The 21,593-nt window shown below is 49.0% G+C and overlaps 1 protein-coding gene across 2 annotated transcripts; it reads right to left on the minus strand.

Moving 5' to 3' along the window:
• Positions 1-352: 352 nt before the first annotated feature.
• Positions 353-21,264, minus strand: Ankrd46 (ankyrin repeat domain 46). Of its 2 annotated transcripts, none has more exons than XM_052160855.1 (5): positions 21,202-21,264; positions 20,399-20,514; positions 8,559-8,891; positions 6,374-6,532; positions 353-2,129 (listed from the first exon to the last, which is right to left on the minus strand). In XM_052160855.1, the coding sequence occupies exons 3-5, from the start codon at positions 8,867-8,869 to the stop codon at positions 1,913-1,915; spliced, it is 687 nt and encodes a 228-aa protein (XP_052016815.1). In that variant the 5' UTR covers positions 8,870-8,891; positions 20,399-20,514; positions 21,202-21,264; the 3' UTR covers positions 353-1,912. The 2 variants fall into 2 exon arrangements, with proteins under 2 accessions (XP_052016815.1, XP_052016814.1); XM_052160854.1 differs by lacking the exon at positions 21,202-21,264 and adding an exon at positions 20,708-21,150.
• Between the last annotated feature and the right edge of the window lie 329 nt (positions 21,265-21,593).

A 21,593-nucleotide genomic window follows, 5' to 3' on the forward strand; every position in this document is an offset into this window, starting at 1 on the left:
GTGCCCTCTGTCACAGCCCAGCATTGGGACCCTGTGCCCTGTCACAGCCCAGCAGTGTGACTTGGCCTAGATGGCCTATAGATCTCTGCAGCAGTCTCTCATCTTCGAGAAGGAACAGAGCCACAAGCAGAATGAGGTGAGGTGTGCTAAGTGACCCACCTGGGCGGTTCTGCATCATGGTGGTCACAGCCCCTCAGTCCCACATGCAATGTACACTGATTAGTTCGATAGCCAAACAAAGATGAAAGTCTCTATCTCTGTTTCATCAGCGAAACAGTTGGCTTTTAAAATAGCTAACTGCAATCCATTACAAACTCCTGAAATAGGATACACTAAGAAAATGGCCAGTGACTAAGGATTTATAAATGCATTTATTGGAAGCAGTTAATGAATAATGTGGAGCACATGATGCACAGAAACCATCGCTAGGCAGGAAGCAGGGATAGTAGAGGCAAAATATTTACATATTACATATATTCTGACTCACAGACGGGACACTAATTCCAAAGCATTCATTCGAACATGCTTTGAACTTGAATTCTAGTGTTCTCCATGCAAAAGCAAACGCCTTCCTCTGCCCCCACCCCCTGCAATCTACCAAACATGATTAGTTAAATGCAAGACACTGCAAGCTGATTCTGAAGCAGCCGGTGAGGAGCTGCAAACAGTTCCTTCAGACAGGATAAAGACACATGAAAGAAAAGAGTGTCAGTGTCTTATATCTGAAAGCAGAGGAGAAAATACCAGTGAGGGAGACGCTCGTGGAGGGCAGCTCTACCCAGTCGGCAGGGGCGCCTCTGCTATAGGAAAGAGAATCATTAGCTCCTCACTGCAGGTTTCAGATTTTACTCAATTATTGAACCTCCATGCTCTGTAATATCATAAGAAATGTGATTTCTATGCCACAGAACCAAAGAGGGCTTTCAGAGACACTGAGAAGCTACCATGTAGTTTAGGGTCCAGATTCCTACTCATTATGGGAAGGCGCGGGTACACAGGAAGGCGTCGTCGCAGCAGCACGGTGTTGTTCAGGACTCGTTACACAGACTCCTGCTGACCTGGACATGTTCGTTCATGACACAGCTGGCTTACAGACTCAAGTGTCGCTGTCTCGGTGGCACTCCCGAGTTTGGGGACAGTGAAGGAGAGGGCTCTCCTAATGACTATTCACTACAAAGAATGTCCTAGTGTTTTTCTGAATGGGACATCTCAAAAGTAAAAATGGGAAGAGACTGAAAAGTGGGCTGAACTCCATAAAAAGTTGATCTTCAGACCCTGCAAACAATCAGTTTAGAGTGAATCAAAACTGCTCCATGCAACTAAACACTGACCAAGGGCGTCCCGCTAAAGGGGAGACTGCTAACTGTCTAAGCCTGTCTACTCTCTGACTATATACTCTTAAAAGTCAAAGTTCCTAACAGTTCTAATTTGTCATATAGATTGTAAAAAAATTAAAATTCCAGTTGAAAGTTTTCCCTCCATCCTTCTGCCAGTAAAGTCAATACAAACAGAACACAGCGACTGCAAAGGGACAAAGGAGGCAGGACAAAGCCGCTGGCGAATGGACCCCTAGAAAAAGTAATCTGCTCTCTGATGACCACTGCTCCTCCACAAGGGCGCGTCCCCACTGGGAGGCTCCGAGCCTCTGCCTTGAGTGTCCACCTGGTTAGTACCACACGTGGCTCACACGAGCCTGGGGATGACTTCCCGAGACACAGGCAGTGTCTGAGGGGAGCATCAGGATGCAATATAACCAACTACGCGACGAAGTTCAGTGGAACACATCATTCTTCTGCAAGGATCATGGTAAATAAAAATCCTAAACACAGACAGGCCTCATTGCCCTGCGCTAAGAAACAGTCTAAGAACTGGGAAGCCATACTGACAGGCCCCTTGCTGCCCTCCGACAGCCTCAATGCACCAGCTCAGGCTGGTTATCCACAAAGGGCAACACCCCACTCACGTAGTAGGCAATGCCCAGGGACAGCAAAGCAATGACCAAGATCAAGAGCAAGACCCTCCAGAAACCCAGGTCCTCCACAAACTCCTGCCACGTGGTCCGGAAGCTGGACAGGACTCCATCGCCTTGCTGCAGGTTCGGGTTGAGCAGAGAATGGCTTTCCATGGCACTGTGGGAGGAGCAAAGAGAAGAAAGGGGCGTGACCACACACTCCACCTAAGGCGGGGCATGACTGTGGCAGGGGAGGGCCAGCCTCCCGGCAGCCCTGGAGAACTCCCTGCAGAGACCACCGCCCAGGGATGTGCTGGTTACCGACTCCAGGGAATCCACACATCAGCCTTACACTGTACACTGGTGAACGGCCCCAATTCGGTCCCTGGCTTACTGCCAGCAAGCAAATTACAATCCTATCAGGAAGTCCCAATGGGTGTCTCGGGAGGTGGAGGGCTGAGCTGGGCAGACTCCAGCAGGAAACACTGTACACTGTACACATGTACAATATTGTCAAAAAATGCATTAAAAACATGTTTTTAAAGGTACCCCAAGCAGAGATCTTAAAATAGGTCAAATATCTTGTCTCCATCAAGACATTAAGCAGAACCTTAATTTTGTTCTACATTTACAGGGGTCACACAAAGGGGCTGGCACGGCTCTCGCAGAGGACCTGGCTAACGTCACAGCACCCACGTGCAGGGCACACGCATCATCATCCAGTGTCAGGGACCCGATGCCTCTTCTGGTTTCTATAGGTACCAGCCACACACAGCACACATACATGCATGTGAAGAAAAACACTCAAACACATGAAATAAAATTTAAAAATTCAGAAGAGGGAATTTCTCTCTTAATTTAGTTCAGTCATATGCCAGTTAAGAATTCTCTAAATAATATCTAGTAACGGAAGCTTACTGCTCAGCCTACAGTCCATGTAGACTGCTGTAAAAATTCTGTAATTATGTCTGTGCGCTGCATGTGTGCACACACACTCACATGAGGAAGCCGTGTGAAGGCCGAGCGCAGCTCCTCAGACTCGCTCTCTCCGGTTCCCACTCAGCTCTCGTGGCGATGCTCTTACCCACTGAGCCATCGGGCTGACCAGCAACTGTTATCCGCTTTCCCTGCTGTTCCTTTGCTCTTCATTCATTCATTCATTCATTCATTCATTCATTCATTCATTCGTGCATGCATGCATTCACAGGGCCTTACTACGCAGCCCAGCCTGGCCTAGGACTCATTTTGTAGCTGAGGCTTGCCTCAGACTCTCAAATTTTCCCTCAGCCTTCTGAGCATTGGGAATGTGTGTGTGTGTGTGTGTGTGTGTGTGTGTCCAGATTTTTTCTACTCACTTTATTTCTCCTATACCTCAACAGGAAATGAGTTTATTTTTCTTCTGCAAGAAAAGTAAGTCTAGTTGAAAACTATTAAGAGAAATAAATCCCTTTCAACCTTCACATCTACACACTATACTCAAGTTGATTTTTTAATTTACTGATGTGTTATTTTTATGAATACAAAGCATTATATTATGAATTTTCATTCTGAACATTTTAAAATGTTAAATGTTTAAATGTTAAAATTTAAATGTTTAAAATGATAGTGTGACTAGTCTACAAACATCCGACCATCCGGGGACTATCTGACTCCAGTAGAGGGGAGGGTGGTGTGGGTAAGGGAATATATATATATATATATATATATATATATATATATATATATATATATATATATATATAGAGAGAGAGAGAGAGAGAGAGAGAGAGAGAGAGAGAGACAGATATATAGATATAGAAAGACAGAGGAAGAGAGAGAGAGGGGGGGGAGGGTGGGAAGAAGGGAGGGAGGGAGGGAGGAAGAGAGAGAGGGGGGAGTTCTTACTGGAGCAGCCCCAAACTCACCATGCTAGCCTCAAACTTGTGGTGACCTCTTGCTTCTGCCTCCCAGTGCTGGGATTTCAAACCTGGCCACCATGACTGCCTTAGTCCTTTTTTTAAAACACATGTCGGCTGCACTGTCTCTGTCACCCAACTGTCATGACAACAGTACAGTCGAGGGCTGGAGAGGTGGCTCAGTGGTTAAGGGCACTGGCTGCTCTCCCAGAGGACCCAGGCTGGATTCCTAGCACCAACAAAGCAGCTCACAACTATCTGTAACTTCAGTTTCAGGGAATCGGGTGTTCTCTTCGGGCCTCTGTTGGAACTGCATACATGTGATAGACACACATGCATACATGCAGACAAAACATCTATACACATAAAACAAGCATTTTTAAGAGAATAAAACTAAACTTAGAATAATATGCAGATGGGCAAATATTTTTCATCAACTTGATGTTTAATCCCACACAAGTTAACTCTGTCTCCCAGAGCCCGATGGAGCACACACTGCAAAAACACTGCTTGGAAGGCGGTCACAGTGGCATCACAGCGCCACCACCCCACCTCCCAAATAGCTGCTACATCTCCCTCTACTTGTTTATTGCTAGGATTTGTGCTAAAAAGTTCATCTTTTGTCTCACTGTACAGCCCTGGGTGGCCTGGAACTCACAGAGACACTCCTACCTCTGCCTCCCAGTGCTAGGGTTAGAGCCATGTGCCCTGCTGGCTGGAACTTAGTAGTTCTGAGGAGGTTCACAGGTGTGAACTGTCTCACTACCCAATCCCTCATCAGTGCTTGCTCAACCTCCGCACTCACTGGTCACTCTCGCCGTCCTCCAGACCCCAGGGACCCGCCATACTTCCTACGAATTTCCCTGTTTGGACATTTTACACCAACAGAATAAACACCATGTGTCCTTTTATGCCTGCTTTTCCCAAACAGCATTCTATCAATATTTATCCTAACTGAAGCATCTATCAATACTTGATTAGTTTTTACAGTTTAGTAATATTCCTTTGGGTAAACAGGTATGTTTATCCTTTCCTTAGTGGATACACATTTTGTATGTACCTAGATGTGGAATTGCGGGGTCACAGAGTAACTCTGTGTATCTTCTGAGAAGCTGTCAGGTTGCTTTCCATAGTGGCCCCTGTCTATGCTGGCTTCAGGAGTCTCTTTTCCCCACAACCTCAGTACAGTAGCGAGAGCCGACCTGCCTGGGCACGCCTGTCCCCACAGCTAAGGACTATTCCATTGTGGCTTGATTTGTAATTTTCTTGGCTTTCTGTAAGGGGTTTACTCATTTCCCTGATTTGTAATTTCATAACACTGTTTTTAAGTGGAATTGATCTCAGCTACTGTGGCACCGAGGGCAGGAGCAGGTAGGAGAACTGAGTGGCAGGATTGTTAACCTTTTATATCAAGAAGCTTCAGTGTCCCCAGAGCTGTGAGTAACACAACACCAGTGTGGGCAAAGGCAAGCAGGGAGTTCACACTGCCACCAAGACGGACAAACTACTCACGACTTAGTTAACCAGTAATCGTGACAGGGAATAAAGTCCAAGTACGTCCTACTGGCTGGGACGCAGGGAGTGCTCCAGAATGCACCGAGACACTCGTGTATTCTCGGGCAGAAGGCTGGGGCTGGAGAAACACACAGCAAGCAGTTAGGAGCACTTGTGTGCAATCTTGCCGACTGGAGCTTGGGCCCACATAACAGCCCAGGCACCCCACACTTTCCAGTGACCCCGGCTCCAAGGGAGGGAAGAGTGGACAAAACACAGGTCTGGTTCAGGCGAAACCCGGCCTCCAAAGAATGAGCGCAGAGTGGCTGCCGGGCGCCCGAGACCTCTCTGGCCTCTCTAGTAGTGCACAGATGCGCACATCAGTGTACACAAATGCACACAGACACACCCAGACACACACACATGATAGTGAGGAGGAGCAATCACACATGAAGACCTTGCCAGTCCCACACCTGGGCTCCCATTACATAGAGCTTCCAGTCCACGTCAAAGTTACTTTTTCTCCGTTGCTTGAGTTGTGAGCACTTGTGTGTGATAGAGACCCACATAATCAGGTCTCACTAAGTAGCCCAGGCTGGCTCAGAATTTGTGGAAATCCTCCTGCTCATCCCTGAGGTCCAGGACTGCAGGTGTGAGACTGGAGAGAGACTTTCAGTGACTCGTGTCTGCTTCTAGTGAGTGTCCCTCCTCCTACAGATTTCCTAGCACTCCAACCCCTCCCCTTGGAATGCACTGGCTGCCTGAGCAACCCAACTTCTGTCTTTAATAAATCCCATTCTTGGGATCTACACTTAAAACTCGGAAGCTCCTTCCCTCAGACTCTGCCTTTAACTGTCTCCTGCCCGACTCGTCCACGGTGGTGCATCTATCTGACACTGTGAGAGAGCATTGTCACTGGGCACTTCAGTCATGTTCTCCAACTGTAATCTGAAGCCACAGCACATACGTGAGGTTCAAAGACAAACGCCGCTCCGTGCCAGCCCGAGCCTTAGCCACACAGAGCCCTCGCTACCTTTCACTCTCCGCCGTCTGCATGGTCTCCAGCTTCGAGTGTGCACCTCTGTTAAACCCTTTCACTTCCTGTTCTTCCAAAGACTCCAGCAGTCGGATGACATCTTTGTTCACACCCCGGCGTTTTGCCAGAACTAAAGGGGTGGCGCCTTGATGGTTGCTGCAAAGGGTCACAAAAACAGAGTCACTGCAGTGGTCACAGCACGGTGGGGAAGGGTGGGGAAGGGTGGGGAAGGGCACACCTCACAAGTCACACAGCAGAGCCCAGCAGGCCAGAAATTCAACTTAAATTACTGGAGTTTTCCTTCCAGGGAATTGAAAAAAAAGCATTTAAGAAAAACAAAGAACACATGACAGTAAAAAAAGAGAGAAAAAGAATTTCTAGGGCAGAATTAGGAAGTCTAGTCCTAGAATCCTAGACTCGTCCTTTGTACACACTGTGAGTATATTCACGTATGCACATACATGTCTCTAGACTCGTCCTTTGTACACACTGTGAGTATATTCATGTATGCACACACACGTCTCTAGGCTCAATCTTTATACACGCTGTGAGTATATTCACGTATGCACATACATGTCTCTAGACTCGGTCTTTGTACACACTGTGAGTATATTCACGCATGCACACACACGTCTCTAGACTTGGTCTTTGTACACGCTGTGAGTATATTCACATATGCACACATACTTCTCTATACTCGGTCTCTGTACATGCTGTGAGTATATTCACATATGCACACACACACACACACACACACACACACACGTCTCTAGACTTGTCCTCTGTACGTGCTGTGAGTATATTCACGTATGCACACACATGTCTCTAGACTTGGTCTTTGTACGTGCTGTGAGTATATTCACGTATGCACACACACGTCTCTAGACTCGGTCTTTGTACATGCTGTGAGTATATTCACATATGCACACACACACACACACACACACGTCTCTAGACTCGTCCTTTGTACATGCTATGAGTATATTCACGTGTACACACACACGTCTCTAGACTGGTCCTTTGTACGTGCTGTGAGTATATTCACGTATGCACATACACGTCTCTAGACTCGTCCTTTGTACATGCTGAGAGTATATGCACATATGCACACACACACACACACGTCTCTAGGCTCGGTCTTTGTACATGCTGTGAGTATATTCACATATGCACACACACGTCTCTAGACTCGTCCTTTGTACATGCTGTGAGTATATCCACGTATGCACACACACATCTCTAGGCTCAGTCTTTGCACACGCTGTGAGTATATTCATGTATATATATGTTCATGTATACTTACACACATGTATGTAGGCAGACATATATACTTACATACAGATATGTAAAGGGTCTAAGAATGAAAGCTGCCTTGAGCTGACTATCTGACTCTAGCAAAGGAAGGGCAGAGCAGACTGGAGCCCCGCCGACTCCACTGTCAGCTCCTGCCCCACTCTGTCCTATCCACTGCCATGCTCGGGTGCAGGGGGCCACGGCTCTGGACATGACAGGACATGTCCTGTCTACGCAGGACAGCAGGAGCCTGCAGCTCCAAGTTCAAGCTCAGCTTTGAGGGGACCTGGCCCCCCCACACGGGAGCTCGGGTGTTACTGTCCAACGGAACAACCCCCACAGATCCTCCACTGTCCAGCTAAAGAGGACTCGGGCCCGGGGCGCTGATGGGGCTAGCATGTTCTCACAGGAGACACAGGAGCTGTGCGGAGGAACTAGTTCAAACTCCAGTCTTTCTAAGCTGGGTGTCTTCTTGACACGCCTATCTCATGTGTAACATGAAGAAAAGGAGGAATAGTACTCAACATACAGATACCTGCACGGGAGAAATCTAAAAAATAATTAAAAATGAAGCCTCTAGACAGAGTGTTAGGCACTGAGCTTAGGACGAGCTGATAAACTGTCTTCTTCCTTCCCTTGCCAAATTATACTTCATAATTAACAGAAACCTGCTACTGTTTCACATGTGTGTGCGCACTCACGCACATGTGCACATGCACACTTGCACACATGCACACAGAGCTCTAGGGCTCCCACACTGCCCTACTGAGTGTTCAGGCTTCCATGCCTTTCTGAACTTGTCATTACAGTGGATCAGGTGGTGATCAGCCCATGGCCTGAACATCTAATGGGAAGAAATGATGAGGCTTCAAAGGAACAGAGAACTCACCAAATATCAATTTTGAGTCCATTGGAAACTAAGAACTGGATGGTGTCCACGTGGCCGCACAGGTGCAAAGCCGTGTTCCCCTGATAGTCAGTGGCCAGCGGGTCAGCCCCAAACTTGTGCAGCAGCTGACAGATGTCCGCATTCCCTCGGGCCGCCGCGAGGTGAAGGCCGGTCCTGCCTCTGCTGTCGCGGATATTGGGGTCAAAGCCACTTTCCAAAAGTCTCTTGGAATAGGTGAAGTCTCCATCGATGCACGCTTGAAGCAAGGGTACATTAGTCTGTGAAGAATCATTCACAAAAACGTAGGACATTGTCTGTGGTGGATGGACACTCCTGCAACGAGAGATGAGGTGAGGGGGGCGAGCTGGTGAGGCCAGCGGCAGCCAATCAGAGGAACACTAGTTCCATTCTTGTCTTGTTCTCGGAATAAATTTCCTTACCAAACAAACAGTAGTCACAAAAGTGTCAACTATGTTTTATTTTCCACTAAAAGAGTTTCTTTTCTTCATATCTGCTAGATCAAAAATGGCAATTCAATTACTGTAAAACTCTTAATTTTTATCACAATAAAGAGCTCAAATATTTTTAAAGCTAAAACACAATTAGATTTTAGGTCATTACCTTATAAGGAAACACATGTGAACTTTAAGCTGCAGGACCAGCCATCTCTACATGCACATACTACAGCTGGCACTCCTGTAATGTGTGGTAATTCTTCTTCATACACTTCCTTCTTATAAGAGATGCTCTACAGAGTTAACAGAAGTACTGTGGGGAAAAGCCCATTGACCCAACGCAATCTACCCCATATAGAACACTGTATCTGAGGCACAGGATTTAAGGTCTCATTTTAAAAGTTAAAAGAACTAACACACTGATTTTTAAATGTCATTAAATCAACAGACTTTTACAGAATTAACTCTCTTCTGCTGTTTTATGGTCACCGCAGTACTTGGTTTTACCAAATTCCCAGTGTCTAAGGACTGAGGAAGACAGATACAGGCCAAGGCCACGGCTGTGCCCACAGCACAGTCCACAGCACCAAAGATGCCACTGCCCCTGTGTCCTGTGATCTGAATTCCCTGGAGGCTAGGCACACCGTGGGCGGCTCTAGTACCAAGTCCCATTAGTGTTCCAGAGAGATGACACCTGAAAAACTACAAGCTGAGGCTAGCCTGCACTGCCTCAGCCTCAGCCTCAGCCTCAGCCTCAGCCTCAGCCTCAGCGCATTTTGCTCCATAAGCTCTCGCCTCACTCTTCATTTCAATAAGAAGTAAAGTCTCCCAAAAGGAACTCTGAAGACAGAACAGAAAAGCAGAGACCGGGCATTTACAAAGAAGGCTCTTAAAAAAAAGTTCGTTTATTTTTTCATGGTCTGTACATACCATGTGTGCATGCCATCACACATGTGAGAAGGCCAGAGAACAGCTTGTGGAAGTTGGTTCTCTCCTTCTACCATGAAGGTCCCAGGCATCAAACTCAGGCTATCCAACTTGGCTGCAAGCACCTTTATCTTGTGGCCATCTCGACAGCCCCTATAGAGAAGGCTTTAATTCACAGGCTCAGCTTGCAGTTTCTCAGGGGAAATCTTTCTGGAACACTGACGAAAGTCGGTACTAGGCAATCCATGGTATCTCCCCCTTCCTGAGGGTCCGGGAGTACAAAGCCCAAAGGCACTGAGTCTGGCGGGTTCTCGGCCTCTCTATCCGGTTCTGCAACCTGGGCGGCCTGGCTCTAGAGCACTGCTCCTGCCCTTGGCTCTGAGGCAGGCTTCAGCCCCGGCCCACTGAGGGCCTGTTCCTTCTCTTCCGTCAATTCTGGGCCCAAGGTGAGCAGGCATATACTTGGGGTTTTTACTTAATGTTCTGTAACCCTTACAACTTCAAGGTAAGTTTCATTACCCTTGAATTTCTGTGAGAATCCCTTTAGATGTTAGGCCAGGGAGAGGGCTGGCCTTACTGGTTTTTTAGACAGAGACCTGGACAGAAATGTGCAGGATTATACAGAAAAGATTACAGACAAGCAATCAATCAGTAGACAGGAAATGATGGAATCTTGACTCAAATCAATGACAGAGGAGAGGACCTTCTGGAGAGGGGACAGAACATCGGCATAGTTGAGCAGTTGCTGGTAAGAACACGTCTGGACACTTCTGGTTATAACACAGCATGATGAGGGGTTTGTGTGGGGGCAGGGCTCGGGCTGGCCTCTAACTCCTACCCTTCCTGACTCAGCTACCAAATTAATCCCCAGGGCTGGAGTGCTAGCTCAGTGTGTTAAGATGACTTGTTGCTGGGGGTTGGAGAGGAGGCTCAGCAGGTAAGAGCACTGGCTGCTTTTCTAGGAGACCTGGGTTCAATTTCTACCAGCTACCTGGTGGCTCCAGTGCCAGGGATCCAACACCATTACAAAGACACACATGTAGGCAAAACTCCAAAGCGCGTGACATAACGACATCATTAAAAAATGTGACATAACGTGACATCATTAAAAAAATAAAGCACGTGCTGCTCTTACAGAAGACCCACCCAGGTCCAGTTCCTGGCATACACACATGGTTCACGGGCATCCATGACCCCAGGTGCGGAGGTTCCAGTACCCTCTTCTGGCCTTGGTGGGCATCAGGCACGGACTTGGTGCACAGACAAAATGCAAGTAAAACAGTCACACTCTTAAATCTAGAAAACTATTTTTAAAAAAATTAAAAAGGCATAGTTTTCACATAATGGTTATCTTCTCATTATACACACACACACACACACACGTAATTCTCATATATGTATAAAAGTGTGTGTGTGTGTGAAAGTGATTCCATCCTAATATTTATTTAATAAAGATGCTAGCCGTTCTTCTGTGAGAGCCTTCTCTTACTCTCCCCCTGCAATGCTCACTGAAGCACCAGACAGACAGACAAACAGAAACCCAACACAAACTGTTTTGGAAATAAAAGTGCATATACCAAGTTTTCTCAAGAGCAGAGACTTGTTGGCTACACTCTGTAAGAAATGATCCTACAGACCTGCCTACTGGGTGTTCTGACTCGGGCCTCTGGCTGACAGGCTGGGGCTCCTCTGGGGCGGCCCAGGCTGGGGAAGCGGCCTGCTGGTCTGCTCTGCTTCTCTGTCCTGAGGAGCTGCTCCTCTTACCCCACAGTTTAGAGCCCCAGGCAGACGGCACTTCCCCTTGGTCAGGGAGGTGCAGGCCAGAACTCCCTAAAGGCTCTCAGGCTTTGAAGAAGTTCACAGCAGAACACACGAAGGTGCAGGGTAAAATGTTCCCCAGCGCCACCCAGAGCTGTGTCTGGATTCCTCACAAGGTTCAGCATATAAATTTGTAATGAACCCAGAAGGGTGGAACTGCAGTGTGAGGAGGAATGCACTGTTCTGTGACACACGGCAGGTCACAGGGCCTGTGCACATTCCCTGGAACCCCCGAGGTGAAGCAGCTACCTGCCAGGCCACCCAAGTGACTGTCAGGCACTCGAGGAGAGTGGAGGGATGACGGTGACGTGGAGCTGTAACTACTGACAAAGCGCAGGCGGCAGAGGCCTCCACGTGTCATGTACAGGGAGGAGCCGGGCTCTGGAAGTCACCCCCAGCTTCTGGAACTCTGAATCATACTCTCCACAGAGCAAGTGGAAGCTAACCTCTAACTTTAACTGGTTAATTTTTGCAGGGCCATGAAATTTGAGCCCAAGGCTTTGCAGAAGCAAGGTCAACCTCTGAGCTACATCCCTAGCTCCACAAAGAACTCTTCAAGAAAATGCTTTTCGTTAGGGGGAACGGTACGCAGAGAACCAAAGCATACCACTCAGCCGGATGGACGGACGGATGGACGGACGGACGGACAGCTGAGCCAGGCTGGTTCCTTTCTTGTCTCTGCAGCACTCCCTGCATTGCCAGGCCTTGCTCTTAAATTGCCTGTCGCCCACCCTCAGATTTGCCCTGGGCCCATTTGGGGCAGCAGCGCATCCTGCTCAAGCCCTAGGAAGAACTGTGGGAGCAGGGTGCTGGGCAGCAGGCTGGATCACTAAACATTCACTGTGCCGGAAATCCTTCATGTTAGCTGGCTGTCCCGGTCCCGGAGAAAGCAGGAGGGAGAGATGTGAAGTCTGACTCAGGTGAGGAGCAACTCTCAGGGCTGTAAGCTGTCAAAGTTTGGCCACTCCATCCAGATGTGTGTGGCGCTGCCCTGCCTGGGAGTAAATCTAGCCCGGATCCTTCTCGGCTGTGCGAGTTAGCCCCCAGTCTGAAGTGATTATTGTCCCAGGCCGTACAGCACCCTGCTGCGCAGAAGCAAACTTGCAAGGCATGACCATCCCTTGGTAACAGAGAGGCTTCTAGCAATGGGGTGACATCTAGTGGGGAGAAAAACCTCCAGAAAAAAAGCACAGAGTAAAAGCACAGTGCCTGGAGTAGCCTAGGGTGGGACAGTCGAGCCCCCAGAGAGTTCCTGGCTGTCCTGAGGGCCCTGGAGTGTAGAGGCAGTGTGCATGACGCCTGCCCACAGAGGGGCACCGGTGGACCTGTGGGCACTGCCTCAGAGGCGTGCGGGCGGTCAGGTGATGCCTGCCCACAGAGGGGCACCAGGCGGACCTGTGGGCACTGCCACAGAGGCGTGCGGGCGGTCAGGTGACACCTGCCCACAGAGGGGCACCAGGCGGACCTGTGGGCACTGCCACAGAGGCGGGCGGGCGGGCGGGCGGGCGTGCGTCAGGAGTGAGGAGCTGATTCTCACTCACCCTACCCTCGCTCTCCTTCAGGCCTCAGCGGGGACCAGAACCTAAATAACAAGCAGGAGGTTTGCGTGGGAGGCTGAGAGCCACTGACTTGATGGAAAGTTCTGTCAAGCTTGCTTTCCCATTATATCCCAAATCCTGGAGTCACAGTCTGATCAAAATACAGAAGTTCTAGGATCAAATTCTTCATGGCCAGAAACTAATGGAAAGGTGCCATGTTTTAGAGTGGGCTGTGCTGATAGCCTCCCATTTCCTCTCTATCCAGTATCAACAATCAAGTACATACAGTACAGATTTGATTTTCGTTTTGAAAGTCCCTGAGAAAGCATGAATAAGTGCTAACTTCCTGGTTCAAACGCACTGGTGACAACACACCTATGGAGGAGCAATTAGAAGCAGGTATTAAACCTAAGATGCTGGAGCAAAACATACACAAAAATGGCACGTTGGGGAGGGGGGCATGAGATCTCAGTGCACACGGCGGGAGGACTGTGGGGAGGACTGTAGGGAGAGCTGCAGGGAGGACTGTGGAGAAGGCTGTGAGATCTCAGTGCACATGGGAGGGAGGGCTGAGGGGAGGACTGTAGGGAGAGCTGTGGGGAAGACTATAGGGAGGACTATGAGATCACAGTGCAATGGCAGGGAGGGATGAGGGGAGGACTGTGGGAGGGCTGTGGGGAGGGCTGTTGGGAGGACTGTGGGGAGGGCTGTTGGGAGGACTGTGGGAGGGCTGTGGGAGGGCTGTTGGGAGGACTGTGGGAGAGCTGTGGGGAGGGCTGTTGGGAGGACTGTGGGAGAGTTGTGGGGAGGACTGTGGAGAAGGCTGTGAGATCTCAGGGCACATGGCAGGGAGGGCTGTGAGGAGGGCTATGAGATCTCAGTGCACGCCCTGCCAATCATCACAGAAAGCAGTGTGTGGGAGAGGAAGCCCAACCTGGAGCCTCTGGGGGTTGTCTGTTCTTCTCCCTGTAAGTAGTCCAGAGGCTCCCAGACAGAATACAACAATGTGCACTCATGACCCTAACTCCACAGATCCAGAGATCTCCCAGTGAGCGTGACTGCTCATAACCCAGTACACACGCACCACAGATCTCAGGCAAGGGAACAGGCACGTGTATCCCCATTCCACACGGACGACGTCCTCGTCCCAAGAACAATAAAGCTTTGCAGTGTCACCTGCTCCATGGGAAGCAAGCTGTCGTCACTGAATACAAGGAAGTTTTGGGGGAACAGCAATGACAAAGTCCTTGACCGTGTCCTCTCGTGTCCAGGAAGTGACTGAATTCCGGGACTCGCTTGCCTAAGCGTCTCACTCACTGTCTGAGATAACAAGCAAACCTTTACCCAGTATCTCTCCACCAAGAAGAAACTAAAATGAAACGGGGACATACATCTGCTATATTCTGGCAATATTTAGATTATTTATTGCTTTATTGACTAGAGATTAGTCACAACTCAGCTTCTTTGGAAAAGATAATAGATTTAAATAAATCTAAATAAAATTTCCATAAAAGTAATAATTGCTAGTTTAGATAGGTTAATACTTTGGTTTTCTAGATTCTTTACTATGTAACTATGCAGTTTTGAAACTCTTACTGTGTGGGGTCCTTTTCAGTTTAGGATCTATCTGAACTGCATGGCCATCAAAGCCCTGGGGGTGGAGCCTTCCGAGTCCTGCCTGAGTTACTGATGGACAGTGGCTGACTTTACAGCTTCTCATATCCAACAGCGCCACCTTGTGAGGCATCCGCTCTTCAGTGTGCTTTAGTTTTGGAGACCGCCTTGCCTTGTATGTGAAAATAGAATCATGCACAGTGGCTGGCGGGCACTGCATCCTTCATGCAAAGCCTCCATCTAACAACACGGGGAGCAATTTCTTCCTTCACACAACCTTAAGAGGGTCTGGTAGACGTCCCTGGGCTGTCTGATTGCTGTGAGGCTGCAGGGATCATAGTGCTTTTCTATTATACCAAGTGACCTCCATAGAGCCTAAAACCCCAGCAACTCTTACACACCCTACTGAGCCAGTGTGCCACCCCGAGCGAGGCCTTGCTGCACACCTAACACACAACTGCAGAGGAATGGGCAGCCACCTTTCCCAAAGCTGTTTGAAATAGCAATATTGCTAAGCGACCCCTGGATGGGAGAAGGACCCACCACGCAGGTGCTGGATAGTCTACGCTGCAGCCTCTCTGATGGTTACAGGGCCTCTGGCTTTCTTCTCTCTTGGAGATGATGTGGAGGGGTCATCTTCTGAGGCCTGGTGACGGCAGGATGAGTGCGAGGATCCGGATGTAAGAAGAAAACGTGGGGTTTTCTACTTCTCCCACTGCCAAGCCGAGACAGTGGGGTAAGACTATGTAAATGATGGCAGGCAGAAGTTGGGTGGAGCTGAATCTTCTACCTGCTGTCACTCAGGAAACTGTGGGGGGAGGCGCAGAAAGTGGGGAATGCCTGCAACCTGAGGCAGAACAGATGCAGCAATTCCTGGAGTTCCTCCAGCAGAGTACTTTCATGTGGCGGGGGAATGAATCAGAGCGAGTCTCCGACTGACGAGAGCCAGCTCACACACAGCCTCTCACACACAGCCTCTCACACACAGCCTCTCACACACAGCCAGCTCACACACAGCCAGCTCACACACAGCCTCTCACACACAGCCTCTCACACACAGCCTCTCACACACAGCCTCTCACACACAGCCAGCTCACACACAGCCTCTCACACACAGCCAGCTCACACACAGCCTCTCACACACAGCCTCTCACACACAGCCTCTCACACACAGCCTCTCACACACAGCCAGCTCACACACAGCCTCTCACACACAGCCAGCTCACACACAGCCTCTCACACACAGCCTCTCACACACAGCCTCTCACACACAGCCAGCTCACACACAGCCTCTCACACACAGCCAGCTCACACACAGCCTCTCCTAGCAAGGTGTCAAACAGGCCGGCAGGTTCAGTCTCCCAGAGAGCTCTGGGGAATCTCTCAGCGATGGGGACAGAGGTTGGCGAGTCCCAGATCAGCTCCTAGGAATTGTGGGTATATGGTGGTGGGGGGGGTGCTATGCATATGTAGAGAGGTCAGAGGCGCAGGGTCCCCTGGAAGTGGAGTTTCAGAAGGCTTTGAGCCACCTCACATTAGTGGGTCCTCTGTAAGAGCAGCCTGCTCTCTTAGCCACAGAGTCATCTCTGCAGCCTCCACTCAGGCTACCTTTACAGATTGCTAGAAGGTTCAAAGGTCAGTGTGACAGCACAGGGAAGAAAGGGCTCACCGACTGCAGAGCGCTTCCCCCAGACCCACAGTCTTCCAGGGCGCAGCCTCAACTGTGAATACCTCCTGCCTGGACGGATCTCTAGCGAAGACTCAGACAGCAGGAGTTAAAGCTCTTTGCTATTTTACATACACGCCTCAGCTTTCTCCCAGTTCTTACTCACTACCTCTTAAAAGCACATTTTGTCACTTACACTATGACTAGGGAGACTAACAATAATGGTAAATGTTCTCATTTTTTTAAAATGTTCTGTATGACCTGTCATTACAGATATGACAAAGTATAACACTTAATTCTTTAAAGTCTGAATAACTGCTACTTTGAGCTTTTGTTCTGGCTCTCAAGAGGACCTCATTGTTCAGAAAAGGTCATTATGACATGAGAATTTTTTTTTTAAAGATGCTTTCAAAGGACGATGATCTCATGGGCTCCAAATACTATAACAAGTTTCTTGTTTTTTAGTTCATGGGGCAAATTATACCCCAGAATGCATAAGTTTCAGATTCTGGAAAGTGAACTGAATCAGAAATGTTTTGTATCTTATGCTACAGAGGCATAAGAAGAGACAAAGACAAATTAAAGCCATGCTTCAAGTTTAAGACAGCTTGTAAATGTGTCTTTGGCCTTCAACCTGTCTCTCAGCAATCCTCATCCAAAGGCCCTCCTACATGGCCTCTCTTCTGTCCTGAGCTGATCTTAGTTTGTAGTTATAGTTTATCAGATGATTATAGGTGTTGCCACCACTTCAAAAACAGACCCATGCGGAAGGCCCTCAGGCTGCACCCCTGTCCCACCACCCAATTCTAAGGCCCAGGACCTTTCTTTTATATCCCTCCGTCTCTGCCTTAGCCCCCTCTGGGGACCAAACAGGGAGGAATCCTGGGCACAACCGCTGCCACACACACACAGACATGGTATAGAATTGAGTTTATTCAGGGTAGAGGTTGGGAGTTAGTGGTAGAGAAAGGCAGAGAGAGAGAGAGAGAGAGAGAGAGAGAGAGAGAGAGAGAGAGAGAGTGAGTAGAGAGTAGCGGAGACCGGCAATGACCACATGGAGGGAGGGGGAGGGGAGGAGAGCCCAAGGGGCAGTGAGAGTAGGATGAGAGAGAGAGGAGGGGCAAGGAGCCCCTTTATAGTGGGCCAGGTCTATGGGGCGGGGCATACCTGGCTGTTGCCAGGTAAGTGTGGGGTGGAGCTTAGACAGAATACCAACAGTGCCTCTAAACATACCTACTATGCTCTAGACACAAAGTGTCCCCCCAAAGGCTCAGGCGCTGGAGGCCTGGGTTGAGTTGCTGGGGCTACTGGGGGAGACTGTGACATTTCCAGCTGGAGGAAGTGAGTCACTGCAAGCACGTGACTCTCTCTCTCTGTTTCCTGTCACCATGAGGTGAGCAGCCTTGACACCTGTCCCCAGCCCCATGATGTTTTGCTTCACAATCGTTCTAGAAGCAACAGAGCAAGGACAATAGACTACAATCTCTAAAACACATCTTTCCTCTTTTCAACTTATTTATACCAAGAGTTCTGTAATATTGCCCCATCTTTCTGATAACCACTGAGCTTCCATGTTTGGTTAACCCTTTGTCTCTTCTGATGTATTTAAACAGCATCTCAGGTATGACTAAACCCAACTTCTGCTTCCTGTGCCACATACCCCATATCTGTACCACATACCCCACATCTGCTCTCAATCCGTCAGCAAATCATTTCCTCAAACACGACTGTTCCTTACTACACGGAGCCCTCCCACTACACAGAGCCCTCACTACACGGTGCCCTCACCACACAGAGCCCTCACCACACAGAGCCCTCACTACACAGAGCCCTCACCACACAGAGCCCTCTCAGTACACAGAGCCCTCCCACGACACAGCCTAAACAGGCTCTACTTGTGCTGCTTTCAACAACCCACGGTCGAGCACAGTCTGGGACATGGATGGGAAACTGCAGGAAGAATTCCTACGTTCTCAGCACACACTTCTGAACAGTGTGGTGAGCTCTCAAGCCTTCCAGCTCCATCCCAGCCTGGACATGAGCTGCCCTCTGTGTCGCAGGCCCTGTGATTACCACAGACACTTAGCCACCATCCGGACTATCAGATCAGTTTCCACAGCACTGGCAATGCAATGTTTCTGGCTCATGTGGCAATATCTCTATCATTCACCATGCAGACATCTTGTCACCTCAGACCCCGTAAGGAGATGGACATAAAGTACGTATTCTTAAATAGGCAGAGACTGATTCACGTAACTTTTATTATAGCATAATGCTATTTATTGTCCTATTTTGTTACTGTTAGTAATCTCTTACGGTGCCTACTTGGTTAAGTAATTTTATCATGCACATGTATATAAAGAAAAGAGCAGCACACTATAGAAAGGACCTGGTACTACGCAAGGTTCCAGGTGTTCAGGGAGGTCTTGGATTATATCCCGGGAATAATGGAGGACTACGGTGCTGACTCCATCTTTGGTCTTACAGTCAGCCTGAACATTAAGCCATGTCCTGGCACTCTTCTGGTCAAGTCACTCTGACGCCGCCTCCTTCCTGCGGAGTCGGCAGCCTTTACTTGCATCCAACAGGCTTCGAGCTTCATCCCTCCCTCCCACCCTCTGCTCAAACCCAGTGGCTCCTGGTTAGTCCTCTCCAGGCTGGTGGCCTCCTGGTCTCTGTCTGCGGTGCCCATACGCCTTGACAGCTGGAGGCTGCCCTGCACGCCGTCAGGATCACTACAGCACATCCTCTCGGACACCATTTCTCACTGTGGCGCTGTAAGTCCTTCCCAGCACCCCTGCTCTGTTTTACTTTCTTCTTAGTAATCGTTACTGTCTAACTGGATTTATCTCCACTTTTAAGCAAATCACTTTATTATCCCCGTCTTCCTACAGGGGAGCATTAGCTCCATCACATCAAGGACTTGGGTTACCCCTGGTTCTTAGAATTGCCCCACCATGAAAAATAGGTTGTGGGTCTGCTGCATGATTCTGACAATACAACCTGATATGACAATACAATGCCGACATGTCACATGCACCTCTGGACAACACACCTCTTAAATCCTAATGTATTAAATCATAATAGAGCTAAGCAAATTGGGACTCAGTGGTGCTTAGCTTTAGTTGTCAACTTACACAAGAAGGGAGCATCTAGGAAGGGAGTCTCAGTGAAGAAGTGTCTAGGTTAGGTTGGCCTGTGGTCGTGCCTACGGGGGTGGGGTTCCCCAGTTGGGTCTAGTGGAATGGAAAGGCCCACCCCATGACAGACTGGAGTCTCCAGTCCTCTCCCCTGGAGTTGCTTTGTCCCCGCAAGAGTAAAGGAATTTAGACTCTATAAACCCCAATCTCTGGAACTGGGAATTAACATCCCCAGTCTCACAGTGAAAGTCCTTGATTTTGCAGTCAATAACTCAATTTGCTCTATAGCATGTGCCCTGCATCCTTCATTCCTTGTCCTGTGGCAGTTCTCTCCCACGTCTTTCTGGCGTCCTATAAGACATCAGCTTACTGTAGGAGGGGGGGAAACCTCTGTTTGGCGGAATGCTGTATGTGCCAGGTACCCTCACCAGAACTGCTGTGAAAATACAATGAACAACACACAGCTGATGTGTATAGTCAAACACAGCCACACTTCTCCATCAAATCAACCTCTGCTGTAACAGGGAGAACCCGGGACAGTTAACTTTATTATCACCACAAAGCGTAATGAACAAATGTATTTCTCATTACACTCCCTTTAAACTGAAATAAGCTTAAGTCTAAGAGAAACCAGTTCAGGCTACAAATTGTATCAATAAACAAAAATCTTAAGGAACATTACCTTTGGAAGGTAAAGGGATGCGGGCGTGAAGTCTTGGGTGTCTCAGATCCCACTTACGCTGCCAACTGTCTGGACTTGGACAGGTTAATTTAGACTCTGTGCCTCAGTTTCCTTATCTGCAAATCAGAGATGGTACTTGTCAGGGTTGTTGCAAATATTTTTTAAAAGGAACATCATTAGGCACAATATCTGACATGAAGACAGCCAGCTGTTACTTAACATAAAAACCACCACACTACTTACTGATAGCGCCTTGGGAAGCACCTAAGTACTAATGCCACGTTCTTAAGAGTGAGCAGTGTTACTTACTCTTCAATAGTACACACTTATTACATTCTTCAGCCAATTCTAGAGTCTGTGGAACGAGGTTAAGATAAATGTCTTCTCCCTAAGCCAATTGTTGGGAAATCCGGAGAGAAATCAACTGCATTTTAATGACGTGTGTCAAGTGTGAAAGTTCATGATCACCTGAGGCCTAAGCACAAAGTGTGCAAATCTTCTCTCACCGGGATACCCCGGGCAGTGCGACAGTCTGGGCAGATCGCACGCCCGGGCTGCGGCCTCCTCGTGACCTGCTAAGGACTTGACAATTCCTAACTAAGCTCTGCATCCCGGCCTGGAGCGTGGGCTGCCGGAGACTCCCGAATACCCGCGGGCATCCTCCGCGCAACATCCCAGGCCTGACCCGGGCCCTCCTGCCAGCATCGCCCGCGGGGAAGCCGCTCGGACCTGCGCCGGGCTCCACCGCCCAGGGAGCCGCTGTCACCGGCCCGGCTGCTGCCCATAGCCCCCGGCCCTGATACCTGCGTCCACCGCAGCAGCTCCAGCAGCAGCTCCTCCTCTCCAGCGGAGGGCGGGGCGGGGCGGGGCGCGGGCGGCCACAGAGGTGGAGCTCGCGAGGGCAGAGCGGCCTCGCGCCCTGCGGCGGCGCGCCCCCTGCAGGCGGGAGGCTCGCACGACGGCTCGGCCTCTGGCCAGCATCTCACACGTTCACCACCTCTCTTTAAGTAGACATTTAAAAGGCAAAATATAGTAAATTCCACGTGCATCTATTTATTAGTTTCCGGCTGCAGGGGAGATGTTTAAAATCTGAATCCACAAGTTAGCAAATAATGGCTGGCAAGATATAATCCTGCCAAGTAATTATTTGTATTGAATGCTTACACCCCACTACTTATAAGGGCTCCTTGACGTA

This window comes from Apodemus sylvaticus, chromosome 17 (genome assembly GCF_947179515.1).
Source record: "Apodemus sylvaticus chromosome 17, mApoSyl1.1, whole genome shotgun sequence".
NCBI lineage: Eukaryota > Metazoa > Chordata > Mammalia > Rodentia > Muridae > Apodemus > Apodemus sylvaticus.